Source organism: Enhydra lutris, unplaced genomic scaffold (assembly GCF_002288905.1).
Source record: "Enhydra lutris kenyoni isolate GAN:26980312 unplaced genomic scaffold, ASM228890v2 scaffoldscaffold24, whole genome shotgun sequence".
NCBI lineage: Eukaryota > Metazoa > Chordata > Mammalia > Carnivora > Mustelidae > Enhydra > Enhydra lutris.
In genome coordinates, this window is record NW_019154108.1 from 25,635,248 (window position 1) to 25,656,777 (window position 21,530).

Consider the following 21,530-nt stretch of genomic DNA (forward strand, 5'->3'; position numbering starts at 1 on the left):
TTTCAACCAACTTCTTATCAATTCCATTTTTAGAATCTTTTTAAATTTTCATCTTTACAGTCATATTCCATCCCTTCATCATGTTTACCCTTATTTTTTATATATATGTTTTTCTTTCTTCAAAATTTTAGGAGGCAGTTTCTTCAAACAGACCAAAATATACCCGAAATCAAGTGTGTGGCTCTGTTCTATTCACCAGTCTAGTATATATATTCTATTCACCAGTCTAATATAAATACATATTCCTCCCCTTTCTTCTTCCCCTGGTTTCAGGTTTCTTCTGATTTGGTTAGTGTATGTTTTGGGGGGGGTCGTTGTTACTCTTTTAGTATTTTGCTCTCTCATTTATCTATTATTATCTGGATAAAAGGACAATACAGAAAAACTCACCTCCAAAAAAAAGAACAAGAGGCGGTATAAACAGCTAGGGACCTAATCAATATAGACATTAGTAAGATGTCAGAACTAGAGTTCAGAATGATGATTATCAAGGTGCTGGCTGGACTCAAAAAGATCATGGGAGATACTAGAGAATCCCTCTCTGGAGAAATAAAATCCCTTTCGGAAGAAATAAAAGAACTAAAATCTAACCAAGTTGAAATCCAAAAAGCTATCAGTGAGGTGCCATCAAAAATGGAGGCTCTTACTGCTAGGATAAATGAAGCAGAAAAGGGAATTAGTGATATAGAAGACTAAATGATGGAGAATAAAGAAGCTGAGAAAAAGAGAGAGATAAACAACTACTGGACCACAAGGAGACAATTCGAAAGATAAATGATACCATAAGACAAAACAGTATTAGAATAACTGGGGTCACAGAAGAAGAAGAAAGACAGAGAGGGGCAGAAGGTATATTGGAGCAAATTATACCAGAGAATTTTCCTAATTTGGCGAAGGGAAGAAGCATCAAAATCCAGGAAGCAGAGAACACCCTCAAAAATCAATTAAAATAGGTCTACACCCCATCGCCTAATAGTAAAACTTTCAAGTCTCAGTGACAAAGAGAAAATCCTGAAAGCAGTTTGGGACAAGATGGCTGTAACATACAAGGGTAGAAATATTAGATTGACAGCAGACCTATTCACAGAGAGCTGGCAGGCCAGAAAGGACTTGCATGATATATTCAGAGCACTAAACGAGAAAATATTCAGCCAAGAATACTATATCCAGCTAGGCTGTCCTTGAAAGTAGAAGGAGAGATAAAAAGCTTCTGGGACAAACAAAAACTAAAAGAACTTGCAAACCACCCTCCAGGAAATAGTGAAAAGGGTCCTCTAAGCAAAGAGAGAGGCTAAAAGTAACAGACCAGAAAGGAACAGAGACAACAGACAGTAACAGTCACCTTACAAGCAATACAATGGCACTAAATTAATATCTTTCAATAGTTACCCTGAAAGTAAATGGGCTAAATGCCCTAATCAAAAGACACAGGGTATCAGAATGGATAAAAATATAAGACTCAATGATATGCTGTCTGCAAGAAACTTATTTTAGACCCAAAGAGACACCTCCAGATCTCAAGTGAGGAGCTGGGAAGCCATTCACCATGCTAATGGACATCAAAAGAAAGCTGGGGTGGCAATTCTTATTATAAATTATAAATAATTTTACATTTATTTATAATTATAAATAATTTTACATTATTTATAATTTAGATTATAAATTAGATTTTAAGCCAAAGACTATAATAAGAGATGAGGAAGGACACTATATCATACTTAAAGGGTCTGTCCAACAAGAAGATCTAACAATCTTAAATATTTATGCCCCTAACATGGGAACTGCCAATTATATAAACCAGTCAAAAACAAAATCAAACACATTGACAATAATGCAATAATAGTAAGGGACTTTAATACCTTCTCACTGAAAAAGATATCTAAGCAAAAGATCAACAAGGAAATAAGGCTTTAAATGACACACTGGACCAGATGGACATCACAGATATATTCAGAACATTCCACCCCAAAGCAACAGGATACACATTTTTCTCTAGTTCTCATGGAACATTCTCCAGAATAGATTACATCCTGGGTCACAAATCAGATTTCAACTGGTACCAAAAGATTGGGATAATTCCTTACATATTTTCAGACCATAATGCTTTGAAACTAGAACTCAACCACAAGAGGAAAGTTGGAAAGAACTCAAATACATGGAGGCCAAACAGCATCCTACTAAAGAATGAATGGGTCAACCAGGAAATTAAAGAAGAATTGAAAAAATTAATGGAAGCAAATGAAAATGAAAACACAACTGTTCAGAAGCAAAGGTGATTCTGAGAGAAAAGTATAGAGCAATACAAGCCTTTCTCAAGAAACAAAAAAGGTCTCAAGTACACAACCTAACCCTACATCTAAAGGAGCTGGAGAAAGAATAGCAAAGAAAGCCTAAACCCAGTAAGAGAAGAGAAATCATAAAGATCAGAGCAGATATCCATGAAATAGAAACCAAAAGAACAGTAGAATGGATCAACAAAACTAGGAGCTGGTTCTTTGAAAGAATCAATAAGATGGATAAACCCCTGGCCAGACTTATCAAAAAGAAAAGAGAAAGGACCCAAACTAAGAAAATCATGAATGAAAGAAGAGAGAGCACAACCAACACCAAAGAAACACAAACAATTATAAGAACATATTATGAGCAACTATCCACCAGCAAATTTGACAATCTGGGAGAAATGGATGCATTCCTAGAGACATAAAAACTACCAAAACTGAACCAGGAAGAAATAGAAAACCTGAACAGACCCATAACCAGTAAGGAGATTGAAGCAGTCATCAAAAATCTCCCAACAAACTCTTGTTGGGGGCCCAGGGCCAGACGGCTTCCCAGGGGAATTCTACCAAACATTTGAAAAAGAGTTCATACCTATTCTCCTGAAACCGGTCCAAAAAACAGAAATGGAAGGAAACTTCCAAACTCCTTTTATGAGGCCAGCATGACCTTGATCCCAAAACCAGAAAAGACCTCATCAAAAGGAGAATTACAGACCAATATCCTTGATGAACATGGATGCAAAAATTCTCACCAAAAAACTAGCCAATAGGATCCAACAGTACATTAAAAGGATTATTCACTACGACCAAGTGGGATTTATTCCTGCGTTACAAGGTTGATTCAGTATCTGCAAATCAATCAATGTGATAGAATACATTAATGAAAGAAAGGATAAGAACCATATGATCCTCTCAATAGATGCTGAAAAAGCATTTGACAAAGTACAGCATCCTTTCTTCATCAAAACTCTTCACGTTGTAGGGGCAGAGGGTACATACTTCAATATCATCAAAGCCATCTATGAAAAACCCACAGCAAATACCGTTCTCAATTGGGAAAAACTGAGAGCTTTCCCCCTACGGTCAGGAACAGGGCAAGGCTGTCCACTATCTGTTGACTAGCCTGTTGAATAGTTAATAGTTAACTAGCCTGTTGAACACCACTGCTATTCAACATAGTACTAGAAGTCCTAGCCTCAGCAATCAGACAACAAAAAGAAATAAGAGGCATCTGAATCAGCAAAGAAGAAGTCAAACTCTCACTCTTTGCAGATGATATGATAGTTTATGTGGAAAACCCAAAAGACTCCACTCCAAAACTGCTAGAACGCACACAGGAATTCAGTAAACTGTTGGAATATAAAACCAATGCACAGCAATCAGTTGCATTTCCATACACCAACTGCAAGATAAAGAAGAAAGAGAAATTAAGGAGTTGATCCATTTACAATTGCACCCAAAACCATAAGATACCTAGGAATAAACCTAACGAAAGAGGCAAAGAATCTGTACTCAGGAAGCTATAAAGTACTCATGAAAGAAATTGAGAAAGACACAAAGAAATGGAAAAACATTCCATGCTTATGGATTAGAAGAAAAAATAATGTGAAAATGTCTATGCTACCTAAAGCAATCTACACATTTAATGCAATCCCTATCAAAATCCCATCAAATTTTTTCAAGGAAATGGAACAAATAATCCTAAAATTTATATGGAACCAGAAAAGACCCCCCAATAGCCAGAGGAATCTCCAAAAACAAAACCAAAGTCAGTGGCCTCACAATTCCAGACTTCAAGCTCTATTCCAAAGCTGTAAATGTGAAGACAGTATTGTAGTGGCACAAAAACAGACATATAGATTAATGGAACAAAGAGAGAGCCCAGAAACTCTATGGTCAACTAATGTTCAGCAAAGCAGGAAAGAATGCCCAATGGAAAAAAGACAGTCTCTTCAACAAATGGTGTTGGCAAAATTGGACAGCCACATGCAGAAGAATGAAACTGGACCATTTCCTTACACCACACACAAAAATACACTCAAAATGATGAAAAACATCAAGGTGAGACAGGAATCCATCCAAATCCTTGAGGACAACACAGGAAGCAACCTCTTCAACCTCAGCCACAGCAACTTCTTCCTAGGAACATCACCAAAGGCAAGGGAAGCAAGGGCAAAAATGAACTACTGTGACTTCATCAAGATCAAAAGCTTTTGCACAGCAAAGGAAACATGCAGCAAAACCAAAAGACAACTGACAGAATGGGAGAAGATATTTTCAAATGACATATCAGATAAAAGTCTAGTATCCAAAATCTATAAAGAACTTATCAAACTCAACCCCCAAAGAACAAATAATCCAATCAAGAAATGAGCAGAAGACATGAACAGTTCTGTAAAGAAGACATCCAGATGGCCAACAGACACATGAAAAAGTACTAAACATCACATGGGATCATGGAAATACAAATCAAAACCACAGTGAGATACCTCCTCATACCAGCCAGAATGGCTAAAATCAACAAGTCAGGAAACGACAGATGTTGGCGAGGATGTATGCAAGGTGGTGAAGCCACTCTGGGCGACAGTATAGAAGTTCCTCAAAAAGTTGAAAGTAGAGCTACTCTACGACCCAACAATTGCACTACTGGGTATTTACCCTAACGATATAAATGTAGGGATCTGAAGGGGCACGTGCACCCAAATGTTTATAGCAGCAATGTGCACAATAGCCAAACTATGGGAAAACCTAGATGTCCATGAACAGATGAATGGATAAAGTGAGATATAGATAGATAGATAGATAGATAGATAGATAGATAGATATAGTGGAATACTATGCAGCCATCAGAAAACCTGAAATCTTGTCATTTGCAAGGACATGGATAGAACTAGAGGGTATTATACTAAGCGATATAAGTCAATCAGAGAAAGACAATTATCATATGATCTCTCTTATATGCGGAGTTTGAGAGGCAAGGCAGGAGGTCGTTGGAGAAAGGGAGGGGAAAAAATGAAACAAGATGGTACTGGGGAGGGAGACAAACCGTAGGAGATTCTTAATCTCAGGAAGCAAACTGAGGGTTGGTGTGGGGCAGGGGAGGGATAGGGTGGCTGGTTTATGGACATTGGGGAGGGAATATATTATGGTGAGTGTAAGACTGATGATTCACAGACCTGTACCCCTGAAACAAATAATATGTTATATGTTAACAAAAAAACACTAATTATGTTGTATGTTGGCTAACTGAACATAAAATTAAAAAGGTGGTGTTTGCCGAATGCATAGCACATGTTAACTAAATTTTACTTTCTAGCTGAACTAGATGCCCCAGTGATGTCCAATATCACCCAGCCTCTCCCCAAACCTACCTCCACATTTTCAGCCTGGACTAACCTCTCCCACCTTCCCATTTCTGTCCACCATACTTATATGCTTCCTTATCAGACCATCTTTGTACCTTTGACCTCCAGGTGTGACACCTACTCCCTCTGAACCATAAATGATTCTTGGGCTTTATTTCTACAACTCATGAGACACTTGACACCACAATTGTGTGCTGTACTTTGGCACATGTCATCTCTTCTCATAAGGGTTCATGTGTATTTTCTCTGCACATGCCATTTACTTAACAAAATCACTTCTAAGTCACTGAAAGGAAGGATCAATCAATTAATTGATGATGATGTTTGCATCTGGCATAAGCAAATGGAAAGCCATTTGGAAGTGATGGTTGATTTAAGCAAAAAATAAGACACCAAAGACACTTCACATTTTCTGTGCTGATTTTTTAATGAACATCTTATAATCTTACAAAATAACTGGCTATAGCTGTTTTACATTACAATACAGTAGATCAGCTCCTTTCACTGTGTTCCCAATCCAGCCATCCTTTTGGGGTGCTAACTGATGCACTGAATAGCTATCTCACAGAGGAGAGGAAGTGCCAAGTCCAATGCCTTGTAATGGAGGGAAGGAAAGGAGAGAATCAAGAATAACTCTTCACTTTCATGTACAGGTTTGCCAGCTGCCCATTCTCCTTATTCTGTCCTCTCATCTCTCTGGTTGCAGACTGTCACACTAACCATTAGAGTCAGCTAGTCCTGGGTCACCTAGACAACCAGAGCCCCTAGTTAGTAGGAAAAAAAAAAAAAAGGCAGAGAAGTGACTTTCAGGACAAAGAAGGGCCTGTGGGAGAGGTCCTCCATGACCCCATGGATGGGTAAGAGCAGCCAAACGCAGACCATCACATGGAGTGAGTGGGAGTTGATATCGCCTGGGAATAAAGTCCTTCCACTTTATTAAGGACATGAGAGTTAAAACACACCAGGCCCCAAAGAAAATGGCCTGAAGAGCCTGCCACCTATGAATGGCCTGAGCTGACATGGGCTGGGCAACCTTCAGCCAGAAGTGCTTTCCACGCACTACAGAAACTGCCCTCTTGCCTTCTCAGGGCAGTCGTGGATTGTAGATGTTGCCAATGGAGAATAAAATATTTGTAAATGAAGTATGACAGAGAAATGTTCTCACTGTTCCTTCCGTGAAGAGACTGAGCACAGACCCACACTGCTGCGAACCACAAGCTTGCAACCTTGTGGGGGAGCTGAAGCCTTCCTGAGCTAGGCAAGGCCCAAGATACCTATTCTGCGGCCTTAGTCTCAGACAAGGCAGGATTCCCTGATGCAGAGCTTGATGCACTTCCAAGAATCTGGATACTCTCCCCAAGAAAACAATTTTACAACTCCATTAAAAAAAAAATCGGCAATATAAAATAAACTTTTTCCACTGTCCTTTCCATATTGAAGCCTACTACAATCCTAGGAAGATTTATTCTCTTTCTGGGGTACTAAATGTGAACCCAGACAACAAACAGTAGGTATCCAGATTTCCCTTATGGCTAGAAACATAAGAGAACAAGGGCTTTTTGGATGGCAACCTCTGCTCCTTTCTTTCCTCAGTGATGGTGTCACCCCCATTTTATATCCCTAAAGATAAATATATGTATACCCCCTTCTTTTTTTCCCCATTCCAGGATATTTTTCTTTCCTCAAGATAGTGGTGGGGAATATTTCCTCTTCCAGTTTGCAAAGCCATTGCCTCAGTGTTGGTGGGAAGAGTAGAAAACTTGTGGTCAGAGCCAAAGAGCAGATGATTCAGAGAGACCAAGGTTGCACTCTCATTTTGGCCCGTTCTTCGCTTCCATTGGAGAGGAGGCTCTGAGGGAGAAGCAAGCCTCCCAGCCCTTCTTGAGATAACAAACTGAAGTGTTGAGCAAGAAGTTAACTCTCTTTCCCCAAGGCTTTCCCCAGAAGTTGTTACCAAAAACAACTGCAACAGACCGTGCGCAAAAAGAGGAAGCCTGGGTGGTAAACAGAGGCCGGTTAAAGTGGTCATTTTACCCACAGTCCGTCTATTGAACAAGAAAGGATAATGACAACATAACGGACCCTAAATAGTTGAAATTCTTCTCTCTTCCCACAGAGTGTCACCCTTGCTCCACGTGTTTCCATAGCTTTCTCAAATCAAAAACTCTAGGTCAGGGATATGATATCTTGTACTCGAACAGAATTTACCTCAGATCCCGCGTTGCTTCAAGGATTCCCCTCCTCTCTGTTCTGGAGATTTGGAACAAGGCCAAGTCTCTTTGCCTCATGTCATCCTCCTATCTGGGGCTCTGATTTACTACTGGCCTCTCCCATTTCCATGGCTTTGCTTGGCTTCTCCATCTCTGACTGTTCTTCCATCTCCTCCCATTCTCCCCCTATGTCATGTCCATAACATTTTTCCCTCCAAAAAATCAGCAATTGGTCCTGTGTCTGTGAGTGACAGCTAGGTCTGGGGACTTAGAAGGAGAGAGGGTACAGGCCAGCCAGCCATGAGGAATGTGTGAGTTCCTGTAATCCTGTCATTCAGAGAACAAGCCCCAGTACTAACTTGCTCACTGACTGGCAGGCGAGAGCCACCCTTGAGATAGGCAGGTGTGGGAGTGTAGAGGATCCTGGGGCTCAATAACTCCAACTAAGAGTTCTGAGAAGTGAAAAGTAGTGAATACGTTCCTTCTGGATAGATACACAAGAACCACGGTCTGGTTCTTCTGGCCCCAGCACCAATGGGTACTCCCACCCAACTTGCCACGCCTCTTACTGTTATCATCCCAACCCTTCATCGCCTTAAACTGGGCCCAGCTTCCTGCTCATGAAAAGATGATTAGCTGACATGTTAGTTTCAAAAAGTTCATCTAATTTCTCTCTCTTTCTCCATCGCCACTTCCTTTTCCACCTGCCAACCCCCATCAATAGAAAAATGGCAGAATGACTTGTCTTGCTGTACTCAAACCCTCAGGATTCATTTGGGATGTGAACTTCACAGCAGCATGTGTGGAACAATGTATAATTTTTAGCTTAGTAGACAGCAAAAAATATAATATATATAATATATTTATATAATTATGTTTAAATACTTATAAGGAATTAATAACTAACCTCATTATGACTAAAGGAGACTACACAAAAGAAAGGGAGCCAGTTTAGAGTAGATGAGCCCCGAAAGATGGCAATCCATTCAAAACGGGTGTTAACAGAGCATCCCTGGTGACTTCTCTTCTAGTATTTTGGTATTGGTTTACAAGTTGGGTGGGGCTGAATAGTTGGCAGGGTGCAGAGTGGGGAATAGGACAAGAGTTGAGGATGGGGGTGAATAGAATATAAGTGGGGGAGGAGGGTCCTTGTATAGCTATCATATCTCTCCTTCCACTTTTAATCAACTGCCTCTTTGAAGAAACTTTTTGCCTGTGACTCTTCCCTACTTGGGGTACTTGGTGGAACAGTTGGCACCTATAAACGTTCCCTTGCATGTCTATAAGAACCTCAAGCTCTTCCTCCATCCTTCAGTTCATACCCTTTCTTCTTTGTTCACCTTTTGTTTTCTCTTACAGAGGCCTCTCTTTCTTTCTGCCTCCAGGGCAGTGGAAGGAGGGGCTCGATCCCACAGTTACTGATTTTCTTCAGCCTTGGGGTCTCGGCAGGTGCATTCATCCAGGTCACAGTCAGCAGCAAATGGAATGACCTAGGGGAAATCAATGAGAAGTTGAAATAACCCATTTTCTTGCCAAGCTTCATACTTCTCAACCAGCTTCTGCTTTTCTCACTTGGTCCCAGAGGAAGTGTGTTAATACCACAGAGCCGAAACTAACACTCAGTTCTTGCACTTACACATCATGGTAAATCTTCCTTGCTTCACTTACGTGTGTGTGTGTGTGTGTGTGTGTGTGTGTGTGTGTGTGTGTACACAGTGGAAAGACAATAGTAATTCCCCTAGGCGGTGGTAATGTGATTTAAATAAAATGATGGATATAAAACACACATTTCCAGGCATCTGTAATGCTTGTTACTACTACTTCTAATATAATCATTAATGTCAAGAACCACTGCTAATGTTTTCATCGCCATTATCCTCTTCACAAAATCCCTGTAAAGTAGGTAAGATGGATGTTAGCATTTTCTTTTTATCGGGAAGGCCAAGAGAGATTGGATGACTTAACTTAAGGTCATGGCACTACTATCTGGAAAACCAAGGCTCTACAGCCTAACTCTATGGCTCCTACTTCTTGGTGTTCTTAGAGCCATACAATCATCTTTGGCATCTTGTAAGCATGAGGTTTTGCCCACCTTGAACCCAGGATGCACTTGGACTTGGTGAAACAATGCATCTCTGCACCCACTGTTTGTGGCTGGATTGCCTTCCTGCTATATAATTATCCCTACTCTGCGCCGAAAACGATCCTGCAAAAGTTGCTCTCTACCTGTTCTCACTACAGCATCAGCAGACAAAGACACTTTTTAAGTGTCCATAACCAGTGTCAGAGAGAATTGGGCATGTTGGGAGACATGATGTAAAAATTAGAAAGGATTCTACCCTTTGACCATAGACAATCAAGTGAGGTAAAATAGGCATAGCATGTAATAGTTCACAGCACACTGAAAAGATGGGCTTAGTGATTGGGCAAGGGAGTTGGAAAATGGGTGGTATTATTTGGGGAAATTTTCCAGCATATTTTCACAAAGGAGGTAAAATGTGATTTAGGGGGATTAAAGTGCCTTTTCTTTCATTCTTTTTTTTAAAGATTTTATTTATTTGAAGGAGAGAGAGCAAGGGGAAGGGGCAAAGGGGGAGGGAGAGAGAGAATGTCAAGTGGACTCCATGCTGAGCGTGGAGCCAATATAGAGTTTGAACTCTATATAGAGTTTTGAACTGTAGAGTTTGAATCTGAGATCATGATCTGAGCTGAAATCAAGACTTGGATAGTCAACGGACTGAGACACACAAGTGCTCCATGATGTGCCTTTTATTTCTTTTTTCTTTTTTCTTTTTTAAAAATATAATTTAATTTATTTTTTTCAGTGTTCCAAAATGAAGTGCCTTTTCTTTTCTTTTCTTTTTTTTTTTTTTTTTAAAGGAGAGGTCCATTCCAGGACCTGCTCCCTACCTTATCCACTAGGATGAGAAAAAGCATCCTGAAGTGCCTTTTCAATTCTGATTCTAGTATATGCTGGCTACAGGCACTGAAATCCATTGAAGACAAACCCTAGATTTACTGAGTATGAGATGGAGATGAGGCGAGAAATGCTTGTCTTCTTCTGAAGTGGTCATACCTTCCTGGGTAGAGATGGGATCCGTGACCAGTTACGGTCTGTAAGTGAGAACAATAACTAGTTGATACGATTTCTGACCTGTTTCCAAGCTGTTGATCTGTTTCTCTTGGTTTGGGATTTATTATTTTTTTAGAGCAAAAGAGAGACAAATTGAACAGTGATCCGATGAGCCCCTGAGCATTCTGCAATAAATAAGTTAATTCACATAACTGGTGACAACAGTTTCTGGCGTAGAGTGAACAGTCAGTCATATCAGCCATTAGGTGCCAGAGTTTCAGCTCTGTAGAGGTGATCATGTAGGTATGACTTATTGTGAAGACAGGTACAAGGAAAGAAATACTGTCTCTTGCATATTTCTGATTCATCAGATTGGACAGTTAGCATCAAATATCTTTGGAGCACTTGGCTTTTTATCCAAATTATCATAAAATTTCAGCCTATTCGATTTCACAGGTTTAGCTTGAGCATATCTGTCAATTTAATAGAGCCCAGAGAAATAGAGATAAAAGGAATTGAGAAAAAATTACTACTCAGGGTATGGTCTAAGTAGCTTGTGGTGGCCAGTCAACTTAAACTTAAAATATGCTTATAATACACTATATAGGATTATTAATTTAATAATGAGGATTAACAATAACCAAACGTCACTTCATTGGTAATCATGCCTCCCCAGGAGGTAAAGGCCATAATTCCCTGCCAACAGAGGTGTATCCTGGACAACGATAAGCAGATGTGAGTCACTGAGAAGCCAAAGCCATGGCTTTTCCGAAGGAGTTCCAAAACCAACCACTGGAAAACTAGTGTTTTCTAACAACCTTACCTAAAATCACTGCCTTTAATCCTGTCACCATAGAAGCTTAAATGTTTATTCACTATAACTCCCTCTTGACTAGGGAATAAAAATGATACAGAATGAAGGAGAACCAGCCAAACTTATTTCTGGAGTCCCTGCCCTGCCTGTTACCTACAGGTGTGCTCACTTACCTTCTTGGAGGAGAGCGTGGAAGAGCAGCAGTCTCCCCCATCATAGTGGCAGTAGGCCCGGTTGTTGATGGTATCACACCATCCATCTGCTTGGAAAGGCTGGTGAGGACATGAGAGGTCAGTGTCTATGAACAGCTTCACTGGGCTTTGCCCTACTCTCCCACCCATCTCCATCATAACACATGGAACTCAAGAGATATTAGGGGAGAGCACCCGAGAGGCAGGATACCAACTGACCTAACATCCTTAAGAAGTTGAAAAGTCTCAAGACCACTGGACCCAAAGATTTGTCAAAGTTCACCGGCAATACCTGCTTCTGACCAACTCTAGGGTCCAGAATGGTTCATTTAAATTCCTTGGTCAAATTTTTTACCTTCTTGTTAAATAACACGTCTTTATATAAAGTAGGTTACCAAATATTTTCACACATTTTAACTCTGTTGATCATCCGGAAAAGCCTATGGTGCAGGCAAGGTTGGCTTTAATGGAGATGCATAGAAATAACGAAAACTTCCCTGGGTCGCATAGCTAGGGTCAAGCCGACTTTGGAATTAGAAGTCCTAGATCTTGATTTTCTACTTCTTCTCCTGGATTAAGAACTATAATTTCCACCCTTTCTCCTGGTACTTGTATTCAGAGACCCTGGTAGTCCTGGCATGCTATGAAGATTCAAATGATGTTTGTCCAGAATGCAGGGGTCCTAGGGTTTGGGACACCAGTGTTGGAACAGAAATACTCTCAGACATACAGCTACCTAATACACAGCAGCTAGATGCAGGGTGAGAGCAGAGGAAGTGAAGCTGTTTCCCTTCAGTCCTGTTATAGCTACAAGTTAACAGAAACCAAAATGGGAAAGGGGCCCAGGCCAAACCAGAGTTAATGGAGTGTTTCTCCCCAAAAGGGAATGTATGATAAGAACAGCAACAAGCGGTTAAAAAAGCCCAATGTGCTGTTTCCCTAGAACCACTCCTGGAGAAAAACAGTGTCCCACAGTATTCTGGAGGCCATGCCAGCCAGCCCACCTACTCAATCACATTGGCTGCTTCCCCTCCTGAGTGGATGCCTAATTGAGAAGCCTCAGGAAACATTTTGTGGCCAAACTCTTTGGACCACAAGACAGTCAGTAGACTTCTGAGTTCTGAGGTCACCTTCCAGGTTGCATGTTTAAATCACTTTCTCTCCCCCCACCCTCCTTAAATATCAAATAATGGGACTGTTCCCTATTTCACTGTGCTTTGATGAGATAGATAGATAACTAAACTAAAAAAAGGGGGGGCGTTAAATAATTTTCGGCAATTGAATTACATCAGAACGAGCTCATCCAAATTATTACTTCAATGTTTTGATTTATTCTATGGGGTCCTGAGGTCATTTGAACATCATTCCAGATGTATACCAGCATTCCGATCACTGAAAAGTTGCTACTTGTGGGGTGGAACTCAACAGCTGTTCCACAGCTGCATGGCAAAGGCAGTTGAGAGCAGGAAGTAAAAATGAATTCTGTTTTCAACACGGGCCTCACTGGGATAAGAGACAAAGACTGTGAGATGTGCATGTGTCTCTAACACCAGAGCAAGTGACACTGGCTCTGTAGCTCCTGGGATGACTATACAATCAGGACTTGGGGCTACAATTGCAGCCAGATAATCGGAGTCAAAATACGGCTGGCGATATCCTTAACACCCATAAATACTCTTGGGTCCTCCCAGGAGGACCAGATACGTCTCCTGAGATCTCCCACCCCTACCAGAGTTTTCTTTTTCAAGTGTTTGGTGGAGTATATTTTCCTCCTCTAACACTGCATCTGTTACTTTGTCTCCAACCCTGACTGACTCATTGGCAAAACTTAATCTGTTCCTTCTTTATTTTTCATGGTATTGTCTATAAAAATCCAAAAAGCACCCAAAATACTTCTCTTACATGTAAAAGTGTGGTCTTCAGTATGGAGGATTAAAGGGAGAGCTTCCTTTTCATAAGAATAGCTTAAACTTTTGAATGGATTATTCAAGGATCCAAGAGAATCAGTCTTTCCAAAGTCTTCCCCAAGGATGGCTTCTCAGGATCACTAGGGAAGATAGGTTGAAAAGAGCAGAAATGGTCTAGGTGACCATCTCTAGCTCCCAGTGGGTGTCTACTGTTAGAGCCTGAACGTGATTTCTAGAAACTTCTTTCTAGAAGCTTCTTTTCTGCTCTTAAAGGGTCATCTGGGAAGAAAAGGAAATTTATAAAAAGGGGCAGAAAATCAGAGAAAAGGTTGGAAAGACCCAAATATTTAATTTACTATATACCTATTAGAATTAATTGTTCCTCCCCTAACCTGCCAAAAACAGCTACTCCACCCTAAACAAACAGAGTCTCCTATGGCAACATGTGCCTGGGAAGCCTGACAGCTTGAGTCCAAAGTTACAATGGAAAAAATAGAAAGGGAAAAATGACTAATTGATCCAAAGTTTTTAAAGCATCTGAAGACTGAATGTAGATTAGATCAAAATCTCAATAACGGAGAGGTGTCAGACTGAGTACATCACTTCTGCTCCAGGAAACGTCCCCTAACAGAGGGTGCAAGTGTTGGGTTTCTCTGCACAATGTGTCCACAGGTGAATTTTTACTAACCATACATAGACCTCACTTACCCTGTAACATTAGCAAACAAAGTGCTTCACGTAAGTGAATTTTTCAAATACCTATAGCCTATTTCTTTAGGAGACATGTTTTCATTTTCCATCTTAACCATTTTGATGAAAGAAAAAAAAAACCTACAAAATTCCTCTCACTCTGCCTTTTAATAACTAATAGAATAAGAAGTCATCAACATGAACATTTTTCATTTTCATTTTTTTTGTACAGGAAGACTCTGTAGTGGGCTGCTTACCTTTGCATTAAGTGAGTCTCCTCTAAAACACACACACACACACACACACACACACACACACACACACACCCCATAACTTCATGAATCAAGCTTCTTAAATTATACCTGAAGTAAATACCTAGATCTGAGAGAGAGGCTAGTTTTCTCTTCTCATGATGCATGAACTTGAGGATATCTATGGCTGGCTAGCTGTGTTGCAGGCAGATGAGTTAGCTATAGAAATGGTTGTGGGTCAGTGATGAAATCAGAAGGGCTGTCAGCCCATACACCTATATGACTATGGAAACTGGACAACTTTGGAAACTTCTCAAAGTAAAAATAATTCCTTCTTTATGTTATCTATATTCTTTGTGTTATTTTCTGTTTAAGGTTGTTCTGCAAAGCTAGGCATGGGGATGGTGGGCCCTGTCTGTTTTCTATGGATATAGTCATTCATTCAGTCATTCAACATCCTTGATTCCAAACCTCTATGTGCCAGGCATTGTTATGGGGATGCAAAGATAACTAAAACACAGTTTCAGCCCCTGAGAGAATCCACCGTAAACAAGTATAACTTATGACAATTAAGTGCTAGCATAGGGAAGCAGACAGGAGACAAGTCAGATTTTCGCTGGGGAGATTTTTAAGAGCTTTCATGGGCTGGCTTGCTACATCTAGCCTCTAGGAGGAGAGATTAGGGCTAGATGATTCAGAGGGGAAGCCTGAGAAAATGAAAATAGACATCCGGGTGGTCTCAGACTGCCTGTCACAGGGCCCAACCCCAGGAAGAGCTCCATAAACATTGCCTGATTGGCTGATAACGCTTCTCTTACTTCAACTACATTAGGAACATTCTTCTGCTATAGCTTGCAACAGAACTCATGACCACGCTGACGTTTTAGAAAGGTTAGTTTTGTACTTTAGGTGGTCTGCTCTGATGCCCTATAGGTTGGGGTCTCAGCCAAAAGTGACTATCTCCCTATAGGTGAGGCACAGGGCAGAATCCTGATTTTTCATCCTGAGGAGTGTTTCAGACCAGAAGATGCTAATCACATTTGTGTCTAAAGCTTAACACTAGTTTCTTTCCCCCACATCCTTTTCCATCAGAACCCTCTAGTCATGTGAATGACAAATTGGACCCACATCTGTATCTTCTTATTGGGCGGGCTGCACGAGGCCCCAAAGATGTGCCAGGCCAGTGGAGTCCTTGAAGTAAATGGAAACTCTTATAAGTATATATAAGAAGGGGTGCTCGTTTTCTCTTTTTCTCTGGATTTCCAATGAATGCTTCGCTTGATTCTCCAGCCTGATTCTCCTCCACTGAACCCAAAGCTCTATGTACCATGTCCATACTGGCTGGGCTTCACTGCAAGGCTGCTCTTAGAATTTCACAGGCAAAAAACTTACAAGGTCTTTGAGTAATGACCAGAACACGACTTGCTTTTTGTTTTTTGTTTTTTGTTTTTTTAAAGGATCATAGATACATGACATTCTAAGGTTGGATGCATATTCTCAGATCACAATGCTTTGAAACTGGAGCTCAATCACAAGGAAAAGTTCAGAAGGAACTCAAACACCTGGAAGCTAAAGACCACCTTGCTTAAGAAGTGGATGGAGTCTTGAAGACTATTTAGTACCAAACCCCTATTGTACAAATGATGAAATGGAGCCTTAAAAAAAGAGAAATGTCTTATTTGTAAGGCAAGTTGGTGGCCATCCTGGGAATAAGGCAGAGTCTCTGAATTCTTGATCTGATGTTCTTTCTACTATAGCATGCTGCCACTATCTGATGATTTCATTCATCTTTTAATTTATTGGGAATGCAGAGTAATTTAAATTCCTTTGGCACCTCTATAATACAGGTTCAGTTACAGGAGAATTGACAAAAAAGTGAGCCCAACGATCCAACACAAAAGCAAAAAGGGCTGTACGTATGTCAATGCCCCGGAGCCCCAACAACTTCACTTCTGCTTTTTTCAGTTGTAGGACAAAGTTTATCCCGAATAAGCTGCCTGGCACCATCACTCCTTCTGGCCTCGGGGCTTGGTCTTCTCCTATTTCCCTAGAGGCTGATTTCCCCAGGAGGAAGCAGCACTACACTCCCATCCCATCGGCAGATGCCTGCAACCCAGAAACATTTATTTCTGGGTCCCAGAATGCTCAAGCCAGATTATTTCTCTGCTCTCTGCCGTCATCTGACGGAAAGAGGAAATGGAGCTGTTCCCCTCCTCCAGTGTTCACCCCTTGGGGTGGGAGGGTGCCAATGATCTCACATTTGTGGGTTTGCAACAATCTTCTTGGAAAATGTAAAATTAAAATAGATACCCTGAGATGGATTCTACAGGAAGAGTTTCTTACATACAACCGCCTCTGGAAAATCTCGTCTGGCTTCCTGGGCCCAGAGAGTCCTTCCTGTCTGTGCATTATTATGGTATATTTTACCCATATGGGCATTATGTAGGACGTAACACTCTGTACTACCAAGGGCTCAGGGTCTAACCATCTTTATAGAACCAGCCTCTAGTTCAATGCCTGATGCTACAGGAGGTTCTTAATAAATGAACAAATATGAGGGTGGTTAACAACATTTCCTTAGCGTATTTTGTGAACAGATCCCTCCTTTCCATTATTCCTCTCCTACTATGTATAGAGCATTGGTATATGTTTATTTAAGAGTGGGAAGAGACAGCAGAATATACCATCGGAAAGTTCTCTTGCTATAAACAACCTAAAAATGTTGAATAAAATTTAACAATATCCTCTCAACTCCAGAGCTGGGGTAATAAAAAAAAGAAGAAAAATTACCATGGCCTCAAAGCAAAAAGAAACTCAATACCAGAGCAGGAAGAAGGTGGGGAAAACATGACCGTCTTTGGGATGTTGGCAAATAATCTGTAATCCAGCTGTTAGGTTTTCACAGCTGATTGGGAATAGGGGCCCAGGTTTTGGGCCTCTGTAAGGTGGGGAATGTGTAAGTGACACCATTAGTATTTTAATAAGAAGGCTGTGTTTGTGAGGACTGATAGGGAATGACACAATCACACAGCAGTGCCATACAGGTAACCTGGCCCAGTTAGAACTGGGAGATTTGTTCCTACCTACCAGCCCTGAAGACAAGATGATGCAAACCCACTAATCACTAAGATATTAAGGATTTGCTGGGTTACCAGATAGAAGTTGAAATGTAGAGTAGACCCTGGAATGCCAAGGGTCTGCTTTACAAACAACAGACAAGTAAGATGTAATTCAAAGAAAGGCCACGAAGACACACATTCTGTTGGATGGGCAGAGGGAAGCATCCCATTTGTGTCCCTGAGAGAGGGATCCAAAGTTGGGGTGTAGTCCTGTGGTCTACATGAGGTCATATAGCCTTGGCGTAGGGCTTCAAAGCTCTCCGCCAGAGCAATCCACCAGACTCTCAAAAAAGGAAAAACCAATGTGCAACTTTATGGGGTCCAAAACGAAAGCCCGATTATAGCCACTTTATTTCCATCCGACACCAAAACCAAAGCACAGCCTTGGAATGGAAATGATCAAATAGTGCAAAAACCAGTTCTTCTGAGAGAAATGGCTGGGATATATCGAGATGGAAAAAGAAAAGCAAACAAAATAAGGTCAGATGACTTCTTTTTCCTGTACACTTTTCATCAGCTTCCAGGTACACAAGGGCTCAAGACCTCCTGCTCTGGAAAATGATGAAGGCTGTACAGTCCGGTGATAAGGAGCATGGGATATGGTGTTTGATAAACCTGTGCCCAGATCCCCAGCTCTATCCTTACCAACTCATAGATCGGAGCAGATTACTGGACTTCTTTAAGTAGCAGTATCCTTGTTGGTGAGTGAGAATAACACCATCCTCACAGACTGTTGTGAGGGGTAAATGAGCAAATGGAGGAGAAAAACTAGCCCAGTCCCTGGTCCACAGTAAGTACTCAAGGAATCCTACTTTTATGAAGGCAGCAGGAACACTCCCATTGCTTTTACTGCTGTGCGTTGCTGTCTGAGATCCCTCCACAGAGACTCTGGTCAGAAAAGCTTCAAGAGCCTACCAGCAACACTTTAGAGTCAAAGCCATGGCTGCTCTCATCCCTGAGCCTCCTGCCCCACTCACTGCCACCACAAATGTACCATCTGAGTCATAAAGGAGTCAGGTGACGAGGGAAATGGCTCTGGAAATTATAAAAACAGAGTAGGAGAAGCCTGACTGGCTTCTGGAAACCAGGACTCTCCTCAAAACCAGAGCGGTGACTTGAGTGTCTTAGCCTCTGAAAAACCCCAAACCATCACAGACACCTCTTCCCTGACGTGCACCACAGGAAAACAGGAAAGTGAGAAGACTCTCTGACTTACTTTTTAGCCAAAAACAACCTCCCAGCAGCCCCTTTCATTTCGCTGCAAATAAAGACCCAGTGGTACAGACTCTTCCACCTCACCGACCAACAGACGCCGGCCTGCTCCCCCACTAGCCCTTGCTCTGGGCCCGACCCAGCCAGGTGCTTCTACACCCCCACTCCAAGGAAGGGGGCAGGGGGCAGGGTGAGATCCCCGACGGGTGAAGACGAGGCAGGGGAGCATTCAGGTAGAGTCTGCACTGATCTGTGCCAGAAAAATGTTGGCTTGAAATTAGACCTCTTTTTCCCAAAGGACAGAAACAGAAGAGGATATCCCTCCACAGGTTATGCTATCTTAGAGGTTCAAAAAACAAATGAGGCGGCCCTCCTGATTTGGTGGCATTTGTTGGGAAATGCCCCAGTAGTGAGGCACTGCGACCGATGGGAGTGTGTCCTGGCCCTCACTGACATGGAGGCCTTACCCATGTTAAGACACTTAGTGCCTCTGGCCCTTATCTCCTGCTCCCTTCTGCCAAACCGCATGAGATGACCGTGACAGTGCCCAGCACGCTGTTCCCAACAACCATCCTTAATCCTTCATCACATCTCCAAAATCGCAAGGTTACTGCCAGGCCCCTGTAGGCCATTGCTTGTCTCCATGTCCTAAACAAAGAAACCCCAAACCTTTCTTCTCCTCCTCCAGTGGTCTGACTCCTGTCCTCCACGCTTGCCCTTGTTTTTGGAGCCACTGATGTAAGTAGTCAGCTGGTCCAGATCTTCTGTCAATGATGACTGTGCCATTGCCCTTCCTTCCTTCTTGAATCACGCAACAACGCTTCTAAAATGTGGTGTTCCCAGAATCCTGATATTTATGATGCAGCAAAAGCTGGGCTTGGGCTCCCAGCAAGAACTAATAATGCAACACCATCGGACTTCATTCACCTCTCCACGGCCAGGCTGGTGGGCCCACTGATTCTTGTGACTTTGTTTTTCTTGTTTTGATGGGGGTGGGGGAAGATGGTAGGGGCAGAGGTGGCCTGCATTTGGCTTTCTTGGATGGGCAATAGTTGGTGCAGGGGAATTTCCTGTCTCCTCTCCTGCTAATTGGAGCCAGCCTACTGTGTTTCAAGGTTAGAGATAGAAACCTCGAACATAAGAGTTTTGAACTCTGTAAGGACCACGGGGCAGGGACATGTTCCTTCGTTCCATGAGCCACAGGACCCCACAGCAGCACAAAGCCCAACACCCAGCACAGTCGGTTCTCAATGAATGTTTGGTGAGTGAGATTCATGGATTCTCCTCTAGAAGAGACTTTCTAAATGAAGAATATTTTCTGCTTTGCACTCCTCTTGCCTTCCTCCAAGATAAGGTGCCTTTCCTCTGTCCTGTTCCCTCGCCTCCCCAGGTAATCTGTGCTCGCTATCAATTACTCTGTCTACAACATCCCCTGAAAATGGCTAGGCATGACCTGCCAGGTACAGACTCAGTAACAGCAGACCCTTAGAGAAGCAGACTTGAAGATTCAGAAGAATGAAACTGGGAGCAAAAGTTCAGGCCGCTGCAGCCACCTTGCTGGGCATGTGGGGCCCGGCTGGCTCCCGTCACCGCGGTTAGTGGTCACTCACAGAGCTCCCCCTCTCTTGGCCCTCTGCCAGCTGTGGTGCCAGGTCTGCACCCCCCGGAGGGGCACCTTACACTGTGCATAGTCCATTCGAGAGCTGACATAGTAGCTTTGGAAGGCGAAGGGGACAAAGGCTTAGGAACCGGACTGAAGTCAGAAGTGGAGAATCTGTAGCAGGGACAAATGGCCAGAGAAGCACCTGGAGGAGGGCCCAGGGAAGAAGGCCGGGGCCCTGCCCTGACTTTGAGCCTCTGCTTCCCTCTGTCCCTGTCTTCTGGTTCCTTGGCCAGCCTGCAGTTCATGGGAGGTTGAGGCCGGCCTGGGCTGGCGAGGGGAATGTTCTACCACATCTCGCCACGCATGCTCGCCCTCCGGCGCCCTGCCACACGCACGCCCATGCCAGGCAGCTCGGCATTTCTTGGCTCCCCATGCCTGCCTGTGGAAGATGACTGGGAATGCAGACTGTGGGAGGAAACGACAATATTCATTGTTTGGATTAAATATTTTTCTTGGCCCTCCCGCTGTTTGCTGAGCGTTTTATTTTTTTCTTTCCCCATTCTCTCATTCCTTCTCTTCTCCCTCCCTTCCTACATCTCTCCCCTCTCTCTCTCTTTCTCTCTCCTTAGCAATCAAGCACACTGGGAGAAATTTCGAGGAGAAAGCAGACACTCTTAGGGTGGAAGGAGCTGTTGAAAGAAATCAAAGCAATTGACCAAACCTTTTGCCATTCCAGTACCATGCCCAGCTCCTCACAAAGAGGGTGCACTTTGGGGCAAATCTAAATCACATGATTCTGAGCGTTTCCAAGTGTTC

At 42.3% G+C, this 21,530-nt stretch overlaps 1 protein-coding gene across 1 annotated transcript in view; it reads right to left on the minus strand.

Annotated features, from left to right (window-relative positions):
• Positions 1–8,527: 8,527 nt before the first annotated feature.
• LOC111150849 (pappalysin 2) overlaps positions 8,528–21,530 on the minus strand; it is a 276,104-nt gene continuing 263,101 nt past the window's right edge. Inside the window, 2 exon segments of the mRNA XM_022508485.1 lie at positions 8,528–9,344; positions 11,915–12,013. Coding sequence (XP_022364193.1) covers positions 9,270–9,344; positions 11,915–12,013 — 174 coding nt within the window. The 3' untranslated portion in view covers positions 8,528–9,269.